This window comes from Artibeus jamaicensis, unplaced genomic scaffold, assembly GCF_021234435.1.
Source record: "Artibeus jamaicensis isolate MK-2021 breed Jamaican fruit bat unplaced genomic scaffold, CSHL_Jam_final scaffold_612, whole genome shotgun sequence".
NCBI lineage: Eukaryota > Metazoa > Chordata > Mammalia > Chiroptera > Phyllostomidae > Artibeus > Artibeus jamaicensis.
Window position 1 is genome coordinate 7,365,805 of NW_026522049.1, and position 26,282 is coordinate 7,392,086.

The following is a 26,282-nucleotide window of genomic DNA, read 5'->3' on the forward strand; positions in this document are numbered from 1 at the left end:
TCCTAATTTGAGGCTGTGCATATACTAGCTTTATTAAAATAAACAATTTCCTGGCCGCGCTCTTACCTGAACATCTGCCTCGTGGCTTTTAAAGGGCCTTTTCAAATATTTTCATTCTGTGCTTAAATGGATCAGATCCTTAAAAAAAAAAAAAAGCTGAGGAAGACTCTATTCTCTTTGTGTCATCAGATTTACCATTTTTGTGTTTGAAATTAGATGTAAACATTGTTGTTTCAGGAATTTGACTTGGTGGTGGAGGTGGTTTTGAGCACATTTATTTACATAATGCAACAGATTTTGAACATAACAGGCCAAACATTGAGTGCGTCGTTGCTGGGTTGAAATTTTAACTTTTATTTGGGTGATCTAATGATGGTTTAAGGAGCGTGAGTGTGTGTTGGTATGTGTGTGTATGCACACACACATATATGGTTAAAGACCGTATTTTGGATTTCTTCCTGGTTTATTGTGTCATCCCAGCACCGTAGGGATGGATGCTTTTGGGGACTCGGCTTGGTTACCAAAAGTTCAGGACCCCTAATTGATTTTAGGGAAAGGACATGGGCAGCATCATTACTTTTAGTGGTGAGTATACTCGGCTCTGATACAAACACAGTTTTTCGATTGTGCAAATAGGTAGTCCATCTGAGTAATGGGAGACCATCTGAGCCATTCTTAATCTGATTCCTGAAAGAACCGTACTTTGTTATAAATAGCATTGCTCAGTAATCACCACTGGAGGGTTCCCGAATTGAAGCACCTTGGTCGGTTTCAAGCACATTGAATATGCACAGAGCTATTGCAGGCTTAATGTGAACTTATTGCCACCCCGCGTCTTTTAGTGCCAGAAATAAAGCTGTAAGTGGAGTAACTTAATACAGTGAACTGCTTTATTCTGTTACTGCACTAATGCTAATTAGATACACTTGCTTTATTACCCAGAGCACTTTTGCTGTATTCATTCTGATCCAATCTTTCTACCAGCACGAAGGAGTAAGTCCTAAGTGTTAAGTTGAAGCTTTTAGTCGCAATTGCAGGCTGATGCTCTCATGTGGCCAAAGTCAGAGAACGCTCGGAGAGAACGCTTTGTCCACTTAGAGTACAATTAGAGCCCCGTCGGACTTCTCACACGGAGGGTGCCCACAGTGCCGACAATTATGCTTCGGAAATGAGTCAGACACTTATCGGTACATTTAATGCAATTTTTTTCTTGACCTCTTCAAGATACCCAGCTTTATGGGGAATAAATAAGTGTGTGAGGATTCCTTTCTCACTTCCTCTAATCAGAGCAGAGAATTTGCTGATGGCTTTGAAAGATGTATTTACCCAAATCAGACTTTCCACTGCACAATTACCAGCTTTTGCAAAAACACATAATGAGAAATTTATTGTCTGATTCTGGACCTGAAATTATGATCATTTTATGGGGAAAAGCCAGTAGTTCCAGCATATTAGATGCCTTCTTTCTTTCACTGAGTTCAGAGCTTTTCTATTTTTTAAGCTGGCTGTTCCACCTTCATGAGTGGTATGGGGATTTTTATTGGGCTGTAGATGAGCATTTGTTTTTTTCTACTTACATAAAGTCATCAAAAGTGTAAAGTAGATGTGGCCAGTTGCATGATGCAAACCATGGGATTTTCATACATGTTTCATATGAAAAAGAGAATAAAGATTACGTACTTGGTAAGAACCTTATATATAAATACAGGTTAGAAGCATTTTTTTCCGTTTTTTTAAATAAAAAATCCTATAGGACACTCAAAAGTCAACAAAAACTATGTGTCTAGAAGACTGTGGTCTAAAAGACTCTATGTTTAATATTAGGATTATGTGGACTTCTGTGTAGACTTTTTCTAAAATCAGAATACGGTCAGCTACATTCTTCATGGAAATGTTCACTAGAGTGTTACTGTGAAAGTGGCAGTTTGAAAATTAACATACCTTGTTTATTTAAACAGTCACAGAGCACAGTAAAAGTGAAAACCACATAAACCAGGTGTCTTTCTGCAAAAGCACTGGGTATAAGTTAGTTACCAGTTGGGTCATTCCCACACAGAACTAGAATTTGTGGGTGGAGTTTTATCTCTAAGAAATAAGAGAAAGCACCCAGTTTGACCCACCCCCCCACCTCCGTGAACAAACCAGGTCATTCTGTGTCATGTAGAATGATCCAAGACCATGCCAAAAAAACACCTGAAGTGTTATGTTTCTATGCACCCAGATCTCAAGAAAACAGACAGTTTGAAAACTATATATCTTGGCAACTAGAACATCACTCAGGGGAAGCAGGTCTAAATATGTTTTTTTTTTTTTTCCACTGGAGGAAGGAGGGGAAAGTGTGGGTTAAGGCGGGAACAGGGATTTCAGTTCTGGGCTTGATCTGAGTTGAGGTTTGCCAAGGCCTCTCTTTCACGATTGGTGCCTGAATATCCCCTTACCTTCTCGCTGGAGTCTGGACCCTTCATAATTTTCCTACGTGAGTTCACCCATTTTACATTATACTCTTTTATTAGTTTTCTATTTCTACTGTAACAAACTACCACACAAGTAAGTGGCTTAAGACCACACCAATTTATTATCTCACAGTTCCAGAGGTCAGGGCTCCACCACAGGTCTCACTGGACTGAGATGCAGGTGTCGGAGGGCTATTCATTCTGGCAGTTCTGCAGAATCTGTTTCCTTTCCGTTGCCAGCTGTCAGAGGCTGCCCACATTCCTTGGCTCCTGGCCCTTTCCTCCATCCTGCCATCCAGCGAGGGCACACTGTTGCCTTCTCACTCTGACCTTGCTGCTGCCCTCGCAGCTTTTCCTGACTTTGTTTTTCTGCCTCTGTCTTTCACTTCTAAGGACTCTTGTGATCACATTGGATTTAACCCGATAACCCAGGACGATCCGACTCTTAGCAACCTTAACTCCACCTGTAAACTCAATTCCCCTTGGCAATGTAACATAAAAACCCATGGCATTTCCACACACAGCTCCCCAGAGCTAATCAAAATCCAACACGTTTAAAGGACCAGCAGAGCTCTCTTTCCTGTACAATGGCCCTCAGCCTCCCAGACAAAAGTGGTCTTGCTCTTTCTTCTGGGCTGTTGCAGCTTCTTCCTAAACTGTGTCTTAGTTTCTCATTGCCTTACCCCACACCCATAATGAAGGGACACTTAGCAACCAGAATTATCTAGCCAAATATCTGACCCTATTGTTTCTCCGTTTAGAAAATCCATAATGACGTCCCAGTTAGGTTACAATTACGTCTTTGATTGGCCACGGAGACATACACAGTTTTTTCTCGTAACCAACCCCTGCGCAGTTCCCCACCCTCATCTCCAGCCCTAACCCTTTAGGATCCAGCCCTGTGGAATGTTTTACTCTCTCCAAGTATGGGAAGCCTTTTAAAATTTTACCGCCATCACATATGGGTTATACTTCCTTTCTCCTACTAAACTGTCAGTCTAACCTAAGCTCTGCCACTCTCCAGCATCAGGCCAATCAAAGTGATAACTGAGCAAATGCCACCTCATTGAACGAGAGAACAGCCTGATTGCTTTTCTACAGAAAAAACTGGGGAAGTAAAGACCAAACCAAGTTGCTCTTCCAAGAGGTTTTCTTCATGCTTATATTACTATCCATTGCACTTGGACAGTCATCTGCTTGAAGAAGCAGGATGATGACTCGGACTCCTCACTTCCTGTGCTTCTTTACCTTTGATCTGCTTGACCCCTGTGGGCAGTTGGGTGTATCACCCTTGGCCGGGGGTGGGGGGTTGGGAGGTGTGCTCACATTCTGAGATGGATATAAAATTAGTGGTGTTTCACAGGCTAATATGTGTGATAAAAGAAATTGTATTTTATTCTCAGATTAGTTGAGGAAACAATATATCAAGTGATAGGACTCGACAGAGGGTTTTTGTTTGTTTGTTTATTTAATTAGGCTTTTGAGAGTTATTTAGATCTCAAGGTATTTGGGGAAATAGCCATGTCATTGAACTTGGTGTCTTATTATGCTTTTTTACTAGTAAGAAAGGATGCGTATATTCAAAATGGGCACTAGGACATATTAATTACATTCAGGAATTAGACAATATTCTTCTCAACAGTTGTATTTAACATTACTTTGTTAGAAATAAAATTAAGAATAAAAAAGCAAGTTGCAGATATTAGAAAAGAGGAAACAAAAGCAGATTATGTAGATTATGTGACTCAGAAATCCCAAAAGAATGAAATGAAAAGTTTTTGAAACAATAAGAAAATTCAGTCAAGATACCAAAAAAAATAATGTATACAAATTATTTGCTTTCATAGGCCAGCAATTACCCACTTGAAAAATATACTGAGATAAATTATTAATTTATAATATAAACCAAAAATAAACAATAAGTATGTAATAGCTACAATTTTTTAATGGTAGAAATAGTTTTTAGTAATTGGTAAAACAATGCTGCTTTTGGAAAGGAAGTTTTAATATTTAAGATGCAATAATTTGCCTCTTCTAAGTTGGTAAATTATAAGAATGACCTTTTTTAGTACTTATTATGGATTGATATCTCTTCCTTCATCTTCTGGACTACTTGTGATTTGGACAAGAAAGTGAGGCTTAAGCCTTGAAATAATTTGCCCAAGACATCATGCCTGCCTTGTCAAATAATGACCGTGTGTTCTTTTTTTTTGTTTGTCCCACCAAGTAGTGTGTTCCTTGGAAGTGGGGCCCTGTTTCATTTGCATTCGTGTCTCCTGTGACCACTGGGGCAATAGATACTTGGGTTCAAACCCAAGCTCTTGCTTGTCCCATTTATTTATGGCAGGGGTCACAGATCCAGAGGCTGATAGAAACTGGGCAGGTGAAATGCATGTGTTCTCTAATGTAGACCATTCTAGCCCATGATTTTCTTGGGCCCACTGGGCCTCAAAATCGGAAAATTTAAAGATTTTTAAAGAGACCTTGGAAGCCTTAAATTTTTTTATCTGAAATATTTGGATTTTTAAATATTGGCAGCCTATTTAAAAAGTTATCTTTTTTTTTTTTTTTTCATTTGAAGTAAATCTTACTGGTGGCAAAATTCGGTCTGTGGCCTGCCTCTTTGAGACCCTGGATTTTTGCATGTTGCTTTTACCTCCTTTTTGGTACCATAAATCTAGGAGCAAGAAAGTAAAGAGGGCTGATAAGAGTAATGAGGTTTCCAGGTATGGGCTCCTGCATCTCTGTGCCAGAGGGTGAGTGGCCAATCCATTTCATCTTCATTCTACCAGTTCCAAAGCTGGGTGAATCATTGCACATTCGTGCATGGGTGTGTTCACCTGTTTGTAACTGTTTCTGAAAGAGGCTGCAGAGGGAGAGTCTTGGGTTTAATTTCCCGAAGTCCATGAGTAGGAATTTAAGATTGTTCCCATACCATCTTCTCAAGCAGTGGTTCTGTCTTGTCTCCCCATCAGGTGTTTTTGGTCACCGTCTGGAACTTTGAACTGTACATGATCCCCATGGCCTTGCTGCTGCTGTTTGTCTATAATTTCATCAGACCCATGAAAGGCAAGGTTGGCAGCATGCAGGACTGTCAGGTGAGCAAAGATTCCAGTAATTTTTAGAAATTAGAAAAAAATAATGTTACCAATAGTACACCACCACCAAATCATGGCCCAAGTTTACCTGGTTTGAGACTCAAGGAGCCACCCACACACTCGTCCGTATGAAAGTAGAGATCTTATATTAGGTGGTACCTGCGGTCTTCCTTCTCTAGCACCTTGTGTTGTTGAGTCTTGACCCAATTCCTCAGGATGGGGAGAGCCCTCTGGTTCTTGGTCATCCTTCCCTGCCAGTAGCATGTGTCCCTGTGTGCACCTGATGCTTGGGAAGGTTACAGTGAAGAATAGTCTCAACCACTAGAGAAACAGCCTTTGGTGGCTCTCTGAGCCTCTTCCGGGGACCCAGAGCCTCTGGGAGGCTGCCCGAGGTCTCTCCACCCAGTCTCCCCTGCAGTATTCACCTCTGGCCTAAAGGCTCAGGGGATTCTTGGAGGCTTGCCAACTCCCAGGCATACCTGAGCGGGGGTGGGGATGCACCCCGCTATTGTTGAGAGCCCAGGTTTTTCTTGTGATCCTCACACTTCCCATGGTGTTGAAAGAAGGTTCAGCAAAAGGCCTCGGGTCAAAGACACCCCAGCTGCCCCTTACTTTCCTTCTTCTCTATGTCTTCTCCCCCAGACCTCTTATCCCAGCTCGGAGACCTTTTCCTGCCCCCAGAGAGCAGGAACTCATTCACAGGCATGCTTTATGGTACACCCTTGGCATTCCAGATCCAAGACTCCAGTTTTTTAAATAGAAATCTAAGATTTTGAGACTTGGTCACAGATCAGCTTCACACTGGGTTTTTCTAGACTCAAAAGGTGATTGTCTTCACATATTTTCCCTTATAATGTCCTCATTATTTTAAAAAATCATCTTAAATTATGGATAGGAATACTTCTGGTATCCTTTGGGATATAGGGGAAGTAGGGTAATGAGTGTTTTGGCAGGGAGTAAAACCTCAAGCAAATTCAAATTCTGTTCTGTTTGATTTTGGATTGTCTAATGGAGCAGTCATGGATATGCATCAATAATAAAGGGCCTAAAGGTGTTAGGATCATCTGATAAGTAAATAACTTTAAAGGTTCTTTTAAGAACTAAGTTTCACAGAGGTACTGATAAGGGACATTTTTACTGAGAAATATTTATAATAAAAATGCCATCAACTAACATTTTACAACTTTCAGATTTTTTCTAGCTGTGTATATGATATGTATATTTATAGCATGTATATGTGTATTTTTATACATAATGTATATAAACATATACCTGGGTACATGAGTCCAATGTATATGCATGTGTATATAAGAACTTTTTAATTTGTAAAACATTTTCAAACTCATGACCTAATCAATCTTGATAACACAGCCATGATGGAGGCAAGAATTACTATTTTCATTTTAGGCTTTATGAAACTAAGGCCCAGAGTGCCAAAGTGATTTGCCCAAAGTCACACAGCAAAAAGTGCTGGAACAGTGTGTCAAGCTCAAGACCATGTCAAGCCAAAGACTTTGAAGTCCCAATTACAATTTTTTTCTCCCATTAAATCTTTTCATTATATTTGTTTTTATCCATTTGTCATGAATGCTGCTTGCTCCAATAGTGACTAGGTTAACTCTCCAGCATCAGTGAGTGTCATACCATGTGCTAGTTCAAGTTCATGGGGAGGGTGACTGGTCAATGGTTTTAATGGAGTATAGCAGAGTACTCTCTGGATACTTTGGAGTTACTCCCTCTTAAGAGCATAACATGGACAAATATTTTTTCATGGGAACAGTGACATCAAAATAGCACGTCTGACCTTTGCAAGGTTAAGTAGGAAGGTAAATGTTCAAGCTGAAATGGGCTCGGGTTTTTTAATACCCAGCATTCTTTGCAAGCTACCGAACACATTTGAATATGAACCAACAGGTGTTAGCTTTTAAATACTGCCGTGATATGATTGAAATTTACTTAGTTGATATACAAGACTTTAAAAAAAATCTGAACCGACCTATTTGCGTCACAGCTGGTGCTGTGACCCCTGAACCAAAGCCAGGTACCCTTCGGTCCATATCAGACCCTAGTTTTCTTCCCTCACCTGCTTTCCCCCACAGCCTGAGCCCAAGGAAAACAACAATGCCATACAGAAACCTGTGACTTATTCTTGAGATTGATTATATTCAGACTAATGGATTTTTCTACTGTCTAATGTTTCAGTAATGGCCCCAAAGGAAAAGAGAAATCATTATAACAATGAGCCTAGCACAATCGGGGTATGGTGTTCTCAGGCTTAACGCAGCAGTTGGTTCATTTGTCAGAATAAGAACAAAACTGTTTACAGAAAGTACAGCTCGGCAATGCATTTTTAGAGCTGGATGCCTCCAAAGGGCACTGGCTTAATAGCTTTAGTAATAGTCAAGTTTTGTAAAGATGATGTATATTGTTTCTACTTTGGCCACAGTGGCCTTGAACTTTAAAAGTGTCATTTTAAAGAGTGTTTTTGAAATATTGTACTTTAAAAATACTAGTGCTTAAATTATGTAGAAAAATTATTAAATGTGAATGAGTTTAGTTTGCATTTGGGAACTTCAGGTGATATTTTATTAACAAGTTGTGGGTCTTCCTTTCAGGATAGCACAGACATAGATGATGAGGAGGATGAAGATGACAAGGTGAGTGTGCCAAAGAAAGAAACACAAAAGGCCAGGGCATTAATGTTTTTGGCAGATACTGTATTCTTTGGACCATAAGATGCACCTAGGTTTTAGAGGAGGAAACTAGGAAAACAAATTTTGAAGCAAAAAATGTGGTAAAATATTTAATAACATAAATAACATAATATTTCACCAATGTAAATGTAAACAGAACTCAACAGCAGCGTTAACAACCTTTATTCCTCCCGAATTTGGGGCAGAGGCGGGAGGGGGTGCGTCTTATAATCCCTCAAACACGGTAACTTCCAGGTTGAGTCAAAATGCTTTTTTTTTTGTACTGTAGAGTGACCAGTATGTTAATATTTTTGTCATTAACAAAGGGATCCCTTTTTGAGATATACTTTTATTTATTTTGTTTCATTCATTTTTAAAAAAATGAAGATGAAAAGGGGCAAAATATAAGGAGTCACTGAAATAGCATAAAAAGCATACCTGTAGGAGGAGGCCTGTCATTGGCTGCGAGCGAAGGTTCGCCGTCTCCTTGGTGTGTGACAGGTGGACGGAAGATAGCCTGGGAAGTCGCGAGGAAATCCAGTGAGACCGCTCCTCCTTTAGGTTCCTGTCTGCACGCGGCGGGGTGGTCACCCACGTCCGAGCCTGTCACTTCCCCAGCTGTTGCTGGCAATGTTTGCAGCTCTGTGTCTGTGTACATCTGTCCTTTTCCTTCTCTTGGGGGACTCTCTCAAATCTGCTGCTTTTGTTGTCATTATGCTTTCAGACAAACCTTCTGCAATAAAATGAAAAAAGGGACATGCCAAATGTGACGCCATCAGCTTAATGGACTCCCAGGCCCCCAGAACCTGCGGGTACAAGGGGCACCTGGTGGCAGTATGGGGGCCGCTTGGCTGGGAGAAAAGGGGCAAAGGGGGAATCTTAAGAGTTAGTGTCGAATATAAAATGCTCAGGAAATAGAAATGAATTTAGAAAGCACCAGCTCTACAACACAAAGAGCCTTAAAATGAATCAAGAGAGCCAGATGGTTTTGCCCATTTGTAGCAAATTGTGGGGATTACGAGGTAAGTCTTAGCTGTTGTGTTAAAATGATCATTCATGGCAAAATAATAAAGTAGTAATTTTTTTTTAGTGAACTGCCCTTTTACAGAACAAAGGTCACCCAGTTGCAACTTTCTTTTTGATGAATCGGTGTGCGTGGTTTCTGAGTGATGTGACTCCTTGAACATTAGAAGTAGGTATAGCCAAGCTAAAGGGCATGATGGGCTGTTTCACTAGAGGCAACGCTGTCTTAATGAGGTTATTTTAGACCCACACTAGGAAAAATTCTAAATTTTATTAACAAAGCCTTGGCAGTGAGGAAGATTTCTTTCTGTTTGGCCAACCCTTTTGAAATGAGCCACCCATGGATGCAATAATAAACTGCCCTTTAGAGATCAGGGTGACCTTGTGACTTTGGCACATCTGATACAGCAGAGCCTTCAGCAGAAAGGCAAGGAATGAAAAGGTGGTGCCAATACACTGGCAGTGAACAGATTCAAGTCCTGGTCTCTAGATCGGTGGTTGTCAAGGTCTAACCTTCTACTGAGTTGTCTCAGAGCCTTCAAGTCCTTGGAGGCAGGGATGAATAAGTTGGAACCATAGCACCAAATTGGGTGAGCCTTGGAGCTGTTACATTCATCCAAGCCTGGCCCATCCCACACCGAGGGGCTTGGTCCTAGGACTCTCCCTACTTCCTCCAGGGCAATTTTGTTCTTGAGGCACTTTGTAGTATTTTCACAAAGCCCTTAATAGCCACCGTGTGGCCATGTCTGTTTTGCTTCCTCGATATACTTCTGAGAAATCTTCCAGCAGGAGTGTCCAACCCACAGCCTGTGGGCCGCATGCTGCCCAGGATGGCTATGAATTCGGCCTCACACAAAATCATACATTTACTTAAAACCTTTTTTTTGCTTATCAGTTTTCATTAGTGTTTGTGTATTTAATGTGGGGCCCAAGACAGCTCTTCTTCTTCTAGTGCGGCCCAGAGACGCCAAAAGATTGGACACCCTCTAAGAGGAATGAGTCTAAAATGAAAAGTGGACTTCTATTTATGTGTAATAGAGCCCCTCCATTGTTAGGGGATTCTGGCAAACTGCACAGTCCTCCTCCATATCTTTTCACTCTCGCTTCTGAAAAGATTTGTAATTAAGGGGATTTTCAACATGAAGACCTCCGGAGCACTCGTCATTCACATATATCAGAATTTTCCATGCACAGCAGCCTGCATACTGAGATGTGCTGGTCATAGACCAGCATGGCATTGCGGGGCTTACCCACATGGCCCTTCTGGCTTCTGTTGCATGTTAGACATGACAGACCGTGCTTCTGGGAAGTGTAACACACCCAGCAAGACAGGAACTGTTTACAAATTATAAACACACAGTCGTTTCCTTCCAAGCCAGAAGAAGACAGGGAACTCCTTTCTCTCCAAACTATCCATCTTGAAAGTGACACTTCTTAATTGCCAGCGCCCCTTCCCGCCACATACCATCCCAGACAACTGCGGAGATGAAAGGGCGCCGGGCCCCCCGGTACCCCTTTCGCGGGAGGTGGATGCTCTCCCATATTCTGCCTGTCTCCGAGGCACAGACCAGGACACTGTCTGGGGTCTGTCATCCTTTTATTGTCTGAAGCAGGGATTGTTGTAAAATGACATCACAGTAGCCTCTTGCTCCCTTCTCTTGTTCAGAGTTCATGGTAGCAACCTGTATTGGAAACCAAATTAGACTTCCCCATCTCACCTTCCTTTCTTTACTGGGCTTTCAGTCACAACAGAGAACTTGCTGGTAACTAATTCTCTGGTTTTTAGGGAACTAAATGTACAAACTAAACTTTGAAGAGAGGAAAAGATTTTTTTCACTTCTTATACCTGATAGGCCACACAAGACTCGTTTGTTACACGTAGAGTTTGCTAGGGACCCCAGAACACAGATAATGATGAAGTTCAACCAACAGCAATCAGCTGACATTTCCTATGTGTATTAGATTCCATATGTGGAATTCTTCCTTGTGGACCTTATTTGTACGGATGGATTACAATGAAAATTGCATTAATTTTCTACACGGTAAAGGTCAGTAATTGAAGCATGAACCAAGAAACTATTGTGTAAAATGCTGTATTCCATACTTAGGAAAGGTCATGCAAAGCACTAATATCTTGTTTTCATTGTGGAAGGTATAAATACTTGCATTCCAGTTTCTTTTTCTAGCCCAATAATTACTTACATAGAGTAGTTCAGCATTTACTATTAACATCAGGAAGGAGAAATCATAAGGGCATGTAATAATAATTTTAAAAAGTACTGTTTATTGCTCTCATAAAGACACTACACCACGATGCTTGACATTGTGCGTTTTTTGTTTTGTTTTGTTTTTAGCTCAGCTGTCAGAATGGGACTTGAGTAATCTGTTTTTTGGGGGGGGATGATCAAAAATTTTACAATGCCTTACGGTGTTTAGGGGGAGAAAATTACCCTTTTATATTAATTATGGGTAAAAACCAGATAGATATGTTTTCCTTTAAGAAAATAAGGAACATCCAATACACTTTGTTGATCAATGGTGGAACATTTTATAATGAAAAGATGAAAATAAATATTACACTGTATCTTCTTTTCATAAGTTAGGATGTCATTGTTAAAATTTAAGTACTTTTTAAACCATCGGTCTCAGCGTTTAAAATAATTTTCATCCTCCACACTGATTCGTCCACCCCTCACGACCCAGGCAAAGCCTTTTAGAGAAAGGAACATGTGACATATGAATTCAGAAGGGATTCCTGCCACAGGTTAACCTGCATAGTCCTTTGGGTGAGTTTGGTAGGCCCATCAGGCCTCACGTCTTGTGTTTTCTTGTTTCCAGAGAGAGAAGATGATCTGTAGTATCTCGGCCAAGGAAGACCCTCATTCTTGGAGGAAGTCTCCTCACAGTCCAATAGTGAGAGCAGTTTTACTTAGGATTCCTTTGTGATTTAGGAATACCCCAAACAGAGGAAGTTAGTTTGATTAGTGATTTTTTTTAAACTATTGACCGAATGCTGGTATGTTAGGATGGTAAGGGATGGTATTTTTAAGCAAGTAAAAAGTCAAAGAATGTCTTTGAAAGATTAGCAACGATTGAATACATTCACACACGTTTTAGAACCTCTGCAAACTGTGCCCAGGGCATATTGTGGAGGACCTGCTTATGGGTAATTTTCAGGGGAATAAAGTAAATGGCCCTTCTGATTTAACTGCTTTTAATTTGATTTAATATGAATTTTAGTGATGAAGTAATTTAATTGCTAACATTTCTACCATACCATCTTAGTGTCAAGACTTTAATATTAAAATGGATTCCAGCCAAATCTTAATGATTGGTTTATGCACATTTGAATGAGAAGCGATTGGCTTCCTTACTTCCCGTAGTCTTTTCTCTGACAGGCTGACCAGCTCAAGTTTTCCTGTTAAACATGAAATCTCCATTCTTTTTTTTAATAAATTTTTTAAAAAGATTTTATTTCTTCATTTTTAGAGAGAGGGGAAGAGAAGGAGAGAAATATCAATGTGCGGTTGCCTCAGCTGCCTCTCCCGCACCCATACTTGGGGACCTGGTCTGCAACCCAGGCATGTGCCCTGACTGGGAATCGAACTGGTGACCTTTTGGTTTGCAGCCTGTGCTCAATCCACTGAGCTACGCCGGCCAGGGCAAAATCTCCATTCTTAAAAATGCTTTGGCTTCATTACCTCTAGAAGGAGTCTAGAAATGTTACTAATCTGACCTTTTAAAGCATTCATCATCCTACTTACTATCAGGCTCACCAATCCTAGTACTTGTGCTTCGAGATTTCTACTGTAAGGATTATACTTCTGTCACTCCCAAATATGGTGAAATATGAATGTACCAGCGTGTACATTAGATGAATTATCTATCCTTCTACTAGCTAATGTATACTAACAGAATACAGTCATAGGCTCTGATTTTATAGAGTATAAGGCATCCAGATACTTAACTTCCCATTGCCTGAAATTTCGACATCATGCTAATGTAGAATGCATTGGACATTGTAGCTCAGTTTCACTGTTTTTCTGAGGATAGTAGTTCTTCCTCTTATTTTTCCTAATGAAACCCTTGTTTCAGAGTGGTTTGCGCTAAGTCCCAATTATCCAGTGAGTTTAGAAGATAACTGATAGGTGATTTACAATATAATTAATAGAAAGGTAGGGTACACCACTTTGTCCTCACTCAAGGGACAAGTAATAACTTACTGTAAGTAATAAATGACCCAAAAGTAATAATTTAAAATGATCATTTGGAGTAAGACTTAGTTAAATATAATTAGGTTTCAAAATATTAATATTTCTAGCGTGCTTACAATTTCCAGGCTGTTTTTTATGTGTTTCAGCTCATTCAGTACTAAAAATAAACCATTACATGGCTTTTATTTTCCCCATCTACAAATGAACAAACCCAAATGAAGAGGAATGAGCTGGATGGGATGGTTAGGTAGCAAGACTGAAATCCAGCTTTTCCGACATAAATCACGTTTATTTTTTTGACCATGCCACATTGTTATGGAGGAAGCATATCATTAATTTATTGGTTCAATTGTCTGCATTATTATACATTTATGGAGTCTTTTCTCTGTATGGGAGCCTCTGTAGGTGCAAAGATTGCGACTATAAACAAAGTGCTCCAAAAGTAATCGGAGTATAGTGTGATTGCTATTTTTATCAAGGTTTGCACATTGTGTTGGGCAGCGGAGATGAAGTGGGTGGCTGAATCAGAAATGCCACAGAAGTCCATGTTTGAGCCCAGTCTCAGGGTAATAAGAATTACTTGTTGCATTGTTTGGTTCCATAAATATTTTTCCTTCCACCCTCCTCACTCCCTCACCTCAGAGAAAAGTAAAGGGCTCCGTCAGCAACTCCAGCTCACTGCCTGCTTACCGACAATGGTTGCTGTTAGAGAAAACCACCATCAGCTCTGCCGGCCTCGTGGTCGCAGGCATGGCATCTGTCACTGGGCTCACAGAAACTTTTCATGAAATGTGGAAGCCCAAAACACGTGTTGGTAAATACCTGTCAGAGTGGAAGCGCTGTATGTCATGAACAGATAGGTAGAGCAGTTTAAAACCACTTAGAAATTATAGTGATTCAAAATCCAAACGGTCTGTTTTCTGTTCGTTTCCCAAGGCAAAAGTACTACTGGACAAGGAAGTACTCTCCTGAAGGAGTCCTGGTTTTCTCTCCCTCGTGGTAATGGCCTTGGACTTCACCGTGTATGTGTATCTTTGTGTCCCCCTGTCCCCCTGCACATACAGCCCTTCTCATGGGAAGAAGCCCTAAAAATAGTTCCCAGTACAATAAGCCAGGATTCCCAGAGAATGATTTTTAAACTTATATGTCAGAAATATTGTTTCTTGTTCTTTGTTATGACAGATGTTGAGAGCATTTTTTTTTCACGCTAAATGCCACTCAGTCTATTTCTGATTTTTTTCCAGTTTTCAAATGGCAGGCTTTTTAATATTCAGTGGGATGAAACACTAAACAGCCTCCCAGTTGCAGTCTGAAGTTATATTCTTTCATCGTTGCTCTGGATGGCTGGAATTACTGGGAAGGTCTGGAGGTGGAAACGTTGCATCAGTGCCTTTTGGGAACCCTGTGCATCCTCTGACAAAAATGACTCATTTTTTCAGCATGTATGGTTAATTTTCTGAACTGTGTTTCTGGTTTTGGTTAGGGTGTTAAAGAGAAAGGAGCATTTTTCTTAGAACAGGTAGAAAAGATTTAAAGTCTCGTACTGATCATATAATTAATTCTTAGTCGTGAATTCATTGTGATGGTATTAACTCTCCCCCAGAGGCACAAAACTAGTTTCTTGGACCACATCCCATATTCCTTGGGGACAGGGAGAATGCCACAGGGCCCTGAAGAAGGAAATATTGGCTTTTTGATTTCGTTTTTATTTCTAAAGAAAGAACAGTTCTGTTACAACGTATGTACATTATTTGTCCTTAATTCAACTGCTTACAAAACTTAGTGAGAGGACTCATTTTTTTTCTTTCTGATATTTTAGAAACTAATGGACAATGAAAAAAATAGTGATCTTGCCTTTATATAATATACCTATTTAGATCATAGAGTTGGAGTCGTTTTCTTCTTCCTAAAATGAGCGCCACCCTTTCTTTAAAGAGTATACAAAACAGAGGAACGTTATGAAATTTGAATTCTGGATTTGAAAATTTCATGCTTTCTTCTCTTCTGTCATCTGGTGGTACCAGCTTGGTTTATAAGTAAGTGGCTTAAAGTGGACCCTAAACTGTGGCTTCAAATTTCTACTAAGTAAAATTCATTTTTTTCTCGACATCTAAAAATATGTTGTTAGCCACAATTATGTTGCTTGTTTAATCCCATTCGTGGTTATCACTCTTTTTATCACTCATTTCCCTTGAATAATTGGAAGCCTCTCGTGTTAAGGAACAACTTAAGCCCGTATGATAACAGTTCTGTCTTTCCGAGTGAATCACTGTTACTCCTCCTAGGAAATTCAGTAGCTGCAGCAGATGTAATATTGTGTTTGCTAAACTATGTTACCACCACTTTCCCCGGTTCAATCTGAAACGTGTGAATAAAGCCAGCATGTTGCAGATAGAACTGTAAGATAATCTCACATAACACAGGGCAACATGCGTAGACTTGTCCTGCATGCTCCTTGCTTTGGAAACTTCAATCAACCCCGGTATTGTTTTGACTGGACCAAACATTGGTTAGTCATCCTTTTGTCGCTTGGCATTTTTGACAGGAAGGAACTTACGTGTGTGAAGCCCCTAGAGTTATACCAAGTGCTTTACAGATGACATGATACTTAATTCTCCAAAGACTCCTTATGATCTCCCTTCTCTAGATAACAAAATCTCGACTCAGAGAGGGTAAGGAATTGCGGTGACCCCAGAGCAAGGAGAACTCGGCTGAACCTAGGAGTCTCTGATTCCATTGCCTGGTATTTAGCCTGTGGAGTTGGGGCCTCTCACGGTGTGTGTGTGTGTTTGTGTGTGTATTTCCTCCCATCACCGAATTCTTGAAAAAGGAAAAGGATAGATATCATGGGAATCATTTATTATACTGGTGTCCTAACCCATGCTTTCTTTACAACCACAACATCAGCATTTGGGTGTTTTCTCAGGGGGAAAAAATCTGTAAACTGAAATAGGAAATTTTTATGTAATGGAGCCACATGGAAATTTGAGGCATTGTCCAAAAAATTGTTTTGACCTCAACTCTGCTGCTGCTGTGAAGAGGAAGCCACTTTTGCCCTTTGGGTTGAATTCTCCAATGCTTTCAATCCCCCTTTATAAACAGGAACGCTAATGTGGCCAACAGAGATGGGTTTTCACCGTTGTGCCCGTTCATAGAGGTTGGTGGATTGCTGTGCACCAACCGGGCCTCTCGGGTAGCCAGTCTGATCTGTAATGCAAACTGCTCAAAGAACTGGAGTTAACAAGAGAGTGAGGGAAATAAGGACTTTACAGTTAGGGTGGAAGAGTAAAAACATCTCGGCAGTTTGATGTTGCAAGAGGAAACAGTGAGGCTGACTTTTCCTTCTGTGCTGAATGGTTGGATAAAGGATGACAGACCAGGTGGAAGGAAGTTACTCAAACCATCTGAGTACACTTCATTGAAAAGGCGGGTACCAGTGGTCCACTTTGACCTTCATCACTCTTGGGTCTATTTCAGCCAAGTAGCTTCACAAACAAGGGCAGAGGCGGGGAGGACTCTTTGTGCTTTTGACATTTCTCCTGTATTCCCACAATTCCTACATAGGGTGGTGGGTTCTTTTTCTCTCCATCCATGAGTCCAGTTTGAGGGAATTGAGAATGCAAGATGAGAATGAATTTTTTTTTCTTTTGGAGCGTAGAAGGATATTAGAGAAATGGTCTTTTAAATTTAGACACTTTTGCTCAGTAACTGAGTACAATTTTAACCCAAGTAAAATTTTAGATAGGAAAAAAAAAGTTTTGTTAGAGTTATCGGAGGGTTTAGGTGTGATATATTAGATGTAGCAAGTATAATGTCCCAGCTTGGCAAGAATTGAGCAGGTACTCGGTGAATCCTGGAAGCAGTGGATTTTATAAGCTAGAATATCATATCAAATATTAGAAACTGTGTAAAATTTCCACTCTGGACGAAGTATACTTTTCTCCATTTGAGTAATTTCTAAATTACTTACAAAAGCATTCACTACTTAACAGGGTAAGGCACGTTTAAGTTTTTCCATAAGTAAAGATAATATTCTTAGAAAGCCGAATTCCACTTCACATGAAGAATTGTAGACCGAGGAAGATAGCCTTATATTTGCTTCCAATTCCATGAAAGAAAAAATAATCATTTGTTGGGCATCCTCCATGGAAATCTGCTGGGTAGGATGCGGTCCTCAGTAGTGTAGTATCTGGCGACTTTGCAGCCTGTGTCCTTACTCTGTTTCTGAGGTGGTTGCCAGAGGGTGACTGCAATGGTCATCAGGCCGGCAGTAGATTTAAAACATGATTAAAAATACAGTGGCATTTGGCTAAGAAGCCACAGTATTAGGAAACTGCAGCTTCTGAATAGCCAACACGCCCTGTTGTTACCTGCTGGAAACATTTCAGAAGTACTGTGAGGGAAGGGCCAGGGGAAAGTCAGCTGGCAGATAACCTTGCGAAGACAAAGATGAAATCAGGGGCAGCCAAACAGAAGGAACTGCAAAGTCCTCTGGCAGAAACATCTGCCCCCACGGGGAAAGGAAGCTCTTGGTTGTATGGGGCTTCCATGGGATGCTCCCACACTAAGAGTGGTTGCCTCTGAGTGAGGAGGCAGGGACTCGGGGGGAGTCACTAGATATGTATGTTGTGAAAACTGTGACACCTCTTAGAGTTGCTCTGTTGATAATAACCATGCTCTTACACCACAGTAAACTAATTTCTGGAGCGGGACAACAACAATACAGTAACTGAGTTAAATCTTCCTTTTATGTTTCTTAGGAATGCGAGAAAAAGGGCTTAATCGAAAGAATCTATATGGTACAGGATATTGTTTCCACAGTTCAAAACATCTTGGAGGAAATAGCTTCTTTTGGAGAAAGAATTAAAAAGTAAGTTCTACATTTGCATTGTGGTGTTTGAATTAGCGCTTCCATTCAGAAGGATGAGTGGGGGTGGGAGGGGCAAGATCATAAAATACAAAGACCTAAACCAAAAGCGATGGTGTCAGGCACACCCTGTTCAATTTGGTGGGTTTGCTGCCTGGGTTTGTCCGTCTCACAGTTGGGCAAGTCCTTTAGACAGGGGCGACCATATGGTCTGCTCTACACCAGTGGTCCCAGCATAATTACTCATAGTGCTCCCTCTCACTCTCAAAAATATCCTGGGTCAGGTGATGAACTAGATTTTAAAAAATAGATGGCCCTATTCACAAATAAAAGGGAAAGCACATATGCTTTAAAGGAGCCTTTTAAGAAAATATCTGACCCACAGACCAGTCATGCCTTGAGTGAAATGTTTTCTCAATTCTTCAAGTAATGGTACCTCACTAGTAGCATCATGGATGCAAAGATGTGAAGTTAATTTATTGTGTACGTGAGTGCCTCAGGACAGAGGTCAACAGACGTTCTCTATAAAGGGTCAGAGAATAAGTATTGATATTTCTGGCTTTGTGGGCTACATGGTCTCTGTCACAACTACTCAACTCTGTTGTTTCTGCGTAAAAGCAGTCACAGTTGATATGTAAATGAATGGGTTTAATATGTGTTCCAATAAAACTTTATTCGAAAGTGATTGCCCTTCCCTATCTTAGAGCATGGGGCTAACTTCTATAAAGGAGTCCCAATTGAGAAAGACTCTGCTATGACTTGTGTTTGTTGGTTTATTTTGCTTGTTTGTTTGTTATACATTATTAAACTGTACACAACTTGTTCTTCATTTGGTACCAATGAGTAGACTAGTTTTTAATTGTTTTTGAATCGTAAACTTATTATTTCTCCCTTTAAATGCCTCTTCAAAGAAGAATTGTGTTAGTCATGTTTTTTTCCTAAATATTAATTAATACCTTTTAAAAATTCTTGTTAGTCAATCTATTTTTTTTAAGTAAAGGAGATGATGTTTAGAAATTGCATTTGGGTAAAGGAGAGAAAAAATAGTGCTAAAAGCCTAGTGAAAGTTTTGTCTTATTAAAATGCAGAGAAATTGGTAAATGATCATTAATATCAGGAAACATAAATATTTAATATGAAACTTTCTTTGGATACTGATCTTCTTTCTCAGTTCCTTATCAAATGGAAGTACCCTTGCCTACCCATGTATTATTATCAGAGTAAACATGTTTCTTTTGTTTAAAAAATAGGTTAATAATCATCTTTACAGAAACTTAGTGAGTTCACCTTTGTAAAGGGAATTTGATAAAGGCAATTGTTATTCCCTTTATCAATGTCATAGAAAAAGAAAAATTAAATAGTAGAACTTTTGCTTCTATATGTCAATCTGCTTTATTCCTCCATTTGATATATGTAGACAAATGATTCCTGAATTTATCTTCAAAACTGTTTAACCAAAACATAACTGACAGTAGAAAACAGTGAAATGAAGAGGGAGAAATTATAATTCTTCATTCATTCACTCATCAACCATCAGTAATTGAGTTTTGAGCACTGACTTGGTCTAAGAATGAGAGGTGAATCCATAACAACAGTCAGAGCAACACCAACTGATGTCATGTACCTTCCAATCTTACAAGCCCTCTGCTCATAGTAACTTCTTTCAGGAGTTACTTGAAGGAATTAGATTAAGTGATTTCAATACCCCTGTGCATTAAGGATTCTTAACATCCCCATTTTACAGAGTAATTAACCATGTAGCCCAAGGTCACACAGCTAGTAGCCATGGAGCTTGGATTTGAACCTGGCCTCCTCACTACTGCATTGTAACATCATTATATACCAGGGATCTATTTTCCATTGAGGGAGAAGACCAATAATAAAACAATTTGAATTCAGGAGCATTGATGCTAGATAAAGATAAGACAGGATGTTGGGGGAGGTCTGACCAGCCTAGAAAGAGGGAAGTTCTGATGAAGTGACAATTTATCAGCTTTCCTGAGACTGGGAAGGGGTGTCTCTGGGTGCAGGATTGAGGAATGGTGGCTTCGGTAGGTACGGACCATTGTGCTAAGGCCCAAGGCTCAAGACTCTGCTCGACATAGGGAGACAGAGTGATATAGCACATCTGTGCCATAGGCCATGGTTATGGCAGGCCTGGAGGTGAGGGGTGCCATTCAGGGACTTGAGTGGATTGAAAAGCCATGGGAAAAAACGGAGCGAGGGACGATTGGCTGCAAGGAGGCTGCGAGGCTGTGGAGTGGGGGCAAGACCAAGGAAGGAAGCCCATGTCTTTGGTCAAACCATCCTCATGCCTGAAAGCCTGTAACAGACAAATGTGGCTCTTGTGTACTTGATAATGATCAAGGAAATGTGTCTGATGGGAGAAGAGGGCAGAGTGATTTAAACAGGCCTCCCCCCCCTGCCGCCCACTTGACAGTGCTTTTGAGGGCCGGCTGCGCCCAGCACAGCTGCAGTGGCCACGTCCGAGACGTATTTTCAGCCATGAACAGGGCACTGTTCTGCCCAGCTGCAACACAGGAAGGCTCAGCTCCTATTAATCCTCTGACCATTCATTACTACAGTGACCTTCATGTTGCTGCTGGGCATTCAAGTGGGATGGCATGTGTAACTCCGTTGGAATTCCATTGTGATTCAGTGCTTAAGGACCAGGAAAACTTTTACCCAACTATTGGCAACTAGCAAATAAAGACTCACATAAAACCCTGACAAATGCAAGGCTTCTCTGTTATGGATGGAGTGGATCCTATTGGTACTACATATATATGGAATGAACTATGGTGTTTTTTTTTACCTACTCTAATATTACACATATTCCAAAGGCACAGATATATCAGGCTAAAATGTGAATCACCACGTTGCATCTGTATTATCCCAGGCAGCAGGCAGGATATCAAAAGTGATTTATACGTCCTGTCTCTAGGGAGTGGTGGCTCAGACTGTTGCATTGTTGAGCCAGTAGGGAAATCTCCACGAAGGAGATGATGATGTTAAGGTGGACCTAGGCCAGGGACATCACCCCTGTAAATGGTCCAGAGTAAGGCTTCAAAGGTACATCCTCAGGAACCGGAACTTTTCTGGTTAGGACGTGATGTTAAGAAACATAAGTAATGCAGATGAGAAGGCAGGTTAAGTGCATTTTGAATTAAGAAGATCTGGGAATGATAAATCAATGTGTCTTATGTTTAACCTAAGAGGAGCATGCTGAAAGGGACCAAGAATAAAGGCAGAAAAACCAGAGAGAGGGCCATAGGCCACTTGTGAAGAGAGCAGTCACAAGTTAGTGTGAAAACCATGCTTGTACATTACAGAAGAATAATCTACATTCTACAAGATTGTAAATCCAGTTGTCTATTTCTGTGGGCAGGAGAGTGAAAGGACTTCATTCATTCAAATCTGGAAAATGAGGAAAACTGATTCTATTAAAACAAAGATCCAAGAGTGAGGCAGCCAGTTTGGTGAGGAGTAAGACTAGACAATGCATTTACCCCCACCTTTGCAGATGGAGCCACATCCTTTTTATAGAGTTGAAATTTTGAAAATGATATTTTGAAGGCATGCTAGTGAATCCCAGTGGTCGAATGAGTGAAAGCAATTCATTCATTTTTTTCAACTAATTGGAAGGTTTGGCTCATTTGTCTCATTACCACCCAAATCAGGGATTCCCCCCTTAGAATTTAGGGAGCTCCCCAGTCAGGGAAATTGAGGAAATCTATGAAAATGTTTAACAAATTCTTTGATTTCAAGATGGAAAGCTTTGATTGTCCGGGCTCTTCAACCTTGGGTGTTCTGTGGAAGTGCTAACCAACTACAGGACACTCCATGATAAAGGGAGAAAGAGTCTAGTAAAAGCTTTTGAGCGTCAGGGGTTATTACTAGACAGTGTACTGGCTGGCAGCCCTGTGAGCATGTGTGATAGCTTCACCAACATTCTCTCTGGCCCATGGCCCATGGGCTCCCTGGCCCATGTCAGGGCACTATGCAGCTTCCATTGTAAATGAGTCTGGAATTTCCAGATCTGTAATTAGAAAACACAGAAGCACTGAAGCACTGTAGTAATATCCTCCCCTTCCTAAATATGTACTGGCAGCCATGTGCTGAGAGACATATTGACTTCGAAGTGACCTAAATAACCCTTCGTTTTGAAGATCGCCATGCATGGAGCTAGGGTGACAGTATTGCAGTTTGTAATCACTTTTGAGAGCCAAGGTCTCTCTTTGGAACTGTTGGTTCCAGGAAGTTCAGTGGCACTTGGGCTGGAGACTTTCTCCGGAAGAATGTTTTTGCAGTGCCCAATCATTTGGGAAGACTTTCATCTCTAGGTTTCCAAAGCAACTTTTGCAGTAGACTGTTTTCATTTGTATAACTAAGAAATACACGTGACAGAATGAATCTATGTTGCCATTCATGCCTCGGAGGATGTGACACTTGTGTTGTTTTTCTACAGCACGTTTAACTGGACGGTCCCGTTCCTTTCATTCCTGGCCTGTTTGATGCTGGCGGTCGCTACCATCATGTTGTACTTCATCCCACTTCGGTACATCATTTTACTCTGGGGTAAGTTTGGCATGGCCCTTTTGCTATCAATTCCCGGTAAGAACCAATTACTCCTCTTTAAAGTGCGACTGTAAACTTTAAATGTGCTCCCGTTGGCAATTAAATAAGAGATTAAAGGAACCATGTAGGGAACCCCAACTTCTAGGACTTCCCTGCAAAGGCCAATTGTGTGAAGGATCTGCATAGCTATTGAAAAGCCTCTCAAATAACTGTGATCAAATAAAAATGGGATCTTGCATGTGACTTCCCTTTGGCTTTCATGGCAATAAATCCTCTTAAATAATATGTCATGTGGTCCAGGAACTTTCAGGATACACTGTTATCCAAACAATGAGCAAACACCTGTACTTGCTCTTGACATTATGTCAGAGTAACCAGCTTTCTCCTGACACTTCATTTCTTCTGAAGGAAAAATTAATACAACCCAATACTCAAATCCAGAAGCAGTGGGTGCAAGAGAACCGCTCTCAGTGACTTACTTAATTCAGGGCCAGAAAGGAGAGGAAGCTGTTACCAGGGGAAATGGTGTATACAGTTTAGCTGCTTTAAAAAGGTAGAGGTAAAAATGGCAAACTTGAAATAAATTTCACGACTTGATTTACTACGCCAGCCAGCCGTCAGATGAAATACGAGTGGCTCCGTGAATATGTGTAGCTCGCTGGGTGGGCTTGGGTTGCTAGAAGGAGGGTGCATTGCAGGAAATTAATTGCTGGAGACACCATCCACCTTTCTGAGTCTGTCGCAGTTTTCCGTTGCTTGGCTCCCATGACTGCCGCTGAATTCTCAATCATTGTCACTATTAGAGATCTTCCCTATTAAGATCTTCAGAGAGGTTTCCAATATAAGAGATCACAATGAGGTGCCTTCATCTTTACGCAAAAGCTAACAGCCCCCCACAAAGGTAGGATAAACCTACAACATTCCTAAAAGAGAAACCACCAAGGTAGAATCCCGATGTCAAAGGAAGCCAAACCTAGACAGTGAGAAAAGGGCAAAATCATAAGGAAATAGAATAACCCACAACATTTCAGAAGCAGAATGATTTTAGGAGAGCACGGTCCATTCATTCTCCGTTTTGTGCAGGAGGAGAACCATGACTTATTTAACTTTGTTTGATAGCACACTATCTCGTACCTGGAAGGCACTCATTCAGGATCTGATACAGAAGCAAGCAAAGCCCTTCCACCCCACCTCACCCACCCCCACCAATATACTGCAGTCAGGGCTACATGCCAGTCACTGATATAGAGGGGTGGGCAAAAATAGGCCTACAGTTGTTGGTGTGGAAAAACACATGCAGGTTATGATTCTCACCATAGTTTTATTAACTTGATGTCACAATGAGACTGGAAACTTACTTTTGCCCGCCTTTGTAAATACCGATATCTGAAACAATGTTATAATTCAGAATCACATATAACACATATTCCCCATATGTGCAAAGCAGCCGTGCAATTTTCCTCCTTCTGACTTTCTCCCGGTGATCTTTCAGTGTTTCACTGGCGGGCTCATTCCACTCCACTGATCTATTCTAACTGTGTTCTGAGACCGTTCAATGATAGTGTCTTTCTCAAATGGTACCCCTTGGTATTTGGATCCCACTGACTTTTTTTTTTCTTTTTTGGCTAAAAAATAAATAAATGAAAATTCACAGCAGACATGCTTTCTATCGGTATTGTTTAGGTTAAAAATCTGAAACTTTGGATGTGTGATCACAATCCTTGTAGTGTTAAGACCTCCCCAATTGCTGCCTTTTTTTGGTTTCTTGGCTTATTGCCATCTACAGTAGTGAGGGTACCTGCTTCTGTCATGGTTGGAGTTTCAGGTGATAGAATCCTCTTGCCTGTGCTATCGGGGGCGATTCTCCGGTCGACCAAGGAAACTGAGGAGGGCTGGTCTTTATTATTCAAAATTTAATACTAGAACCCTGAGGCAAGGGGAAGTCAAATGATCTGTCTGAAGTCACAGAGCTAATGCATGGGAAAGTCAAGACTGGGCCCCAACATTATTCCTAGCTCCTTGCCCCTTAGAGAGGACCAAGGAGAGTCCAGGACCCCCTGTTGCCACGTGGGGGCCTTGCGCAGTAGAAAATGTGGTGGAATGGCTGATATTTGAGCCTGGGATGCCTTCAAAAAATAAGGTGTGTTTTTGAAGCATGCAATCTGAGTGCCATATACGTTTTATTCTAAGTTTTTAAACATAGACAGTCTCAGTGCATTGCGGACTACTTCTGCCCTCGTTGGTGCATTGGAGCTGGTGTGCAGGTTTATAATCTCAGTAACTACGAATGTGGTGTTTTGATCAGCTGTGATATTATCACTGCCTTGCTATTCATTGCAAAGACTCCAGATGTGCACACTATATATAATTAACAATAGAAGATATATCTTTTCTCAATATGCCTTTGTCTTCTTTTATCATTCTGCCTTGTCTGTTTTCTTTTGCCAAAGAGCCCATGCTACAATTAATGTCTTTAGAATAAAACAGTGAGTGTAGTTTAGTTTAAAGGAACGCTGGGGGAAATCTTAGCTGGAAACATAAAGCTGGCTGTGGGGGCAGAGGGAAGAAAGACAGTGCAGCTCTGACTTGGGGGAAAGGGGATCATTTGCCAGAAGAGTCTTTGCCAGCCCAACACCAGGCTCCCATTTACTGGTGAACAGCGGCCAGCTGCCATTTGCAAAAACAGATGTAAACCTGACCATCTCTAAAGAAATGATTGGAGGCTGGCATTGTGTCAGGTACGGTGCCGTCCAGGAAGTCCTGTCCTTAGACAAAAGCAAAATAGTCGCTAATGAAATTAGAAAAAAACATCAAACTTTGTACGTGTTAGGAACCATTAAACAACTAAATGTCATCTTGGCCGTGGAATTGGAGCCAGTCAAGGTAGATATGCCTCAGCTGAGGATTCATTCAGCATGATTGGAATTAATGAGACCTTCAGATATAACCCTTGATAAACAAGCTCTCTGTGGCAGAAGCTCTGAAGGCCACCGAGTTGTTCTGTATGAAAAAGAGCTGGCATTTGGTGCAAAAAGTACAGTGTGTGAGCAGTGGTCCTAGGCAAAGAGCAAAGGAGGGGACAAAAGGTGGTTAGCGAAAATCCCCTCTGAGAGGAGATGGTGGACAGAGCCCAAGGCGCTGCCACCGTTAAACATGCCTTATGTCATGAACCTCCTGCTAATCATCATTGTCCCCAGCCACAATTAACACAGACTCCTTCGCCTGGAGAAACCCACGCCCCAGTGTTGTGGTCCATAAATTAAGTTAGCAACCACAGGAAGATAATTTTCCAATAATAACTTTTCACAGTTTCCTGCAGCCTCAAAGCACAATCAACATGTCAAGTTCTGTTCTGC

The 26,282-nt window shown here is 40.9% G+C and overlaps 1 protein-coding gene across 5 annotated transcripts in view; it reads left to right on the top strand.

Annotated features, from left to right (window-relative positions):
- The window catches only part of MCTP2 (multiple C2 and transmembrane domain containing 2), a 137,584-nt gene that overhangs the window by 106,470 nt on the left and 4,832 nt on the right, over positions 1-26,282 (top strand). For all 5 annotated transcript variants that reach the window (XM_053658865.1, XM_053658867.1, XM_037145086.2 and 2 more), the window contains 4 exons: positions 5,429-5,551; positions 8,167-8,208; positions 18,242-18,351; positions 22,817-22,926. In XM_053658865.1, coding sequence (XP_053514840.1) covers positions 5,429-5,551; positions 8,167-8,208; positions 18,242-18,351; positions 22,817-22,926 — 385 coding nt within the window. The remainder of the gene's footprint in view (positions 1-5,428; positions 5,552-8,166; positions 8,209-18,241; positions 18,352-22,816; positions 22,927-26,282) is intronic.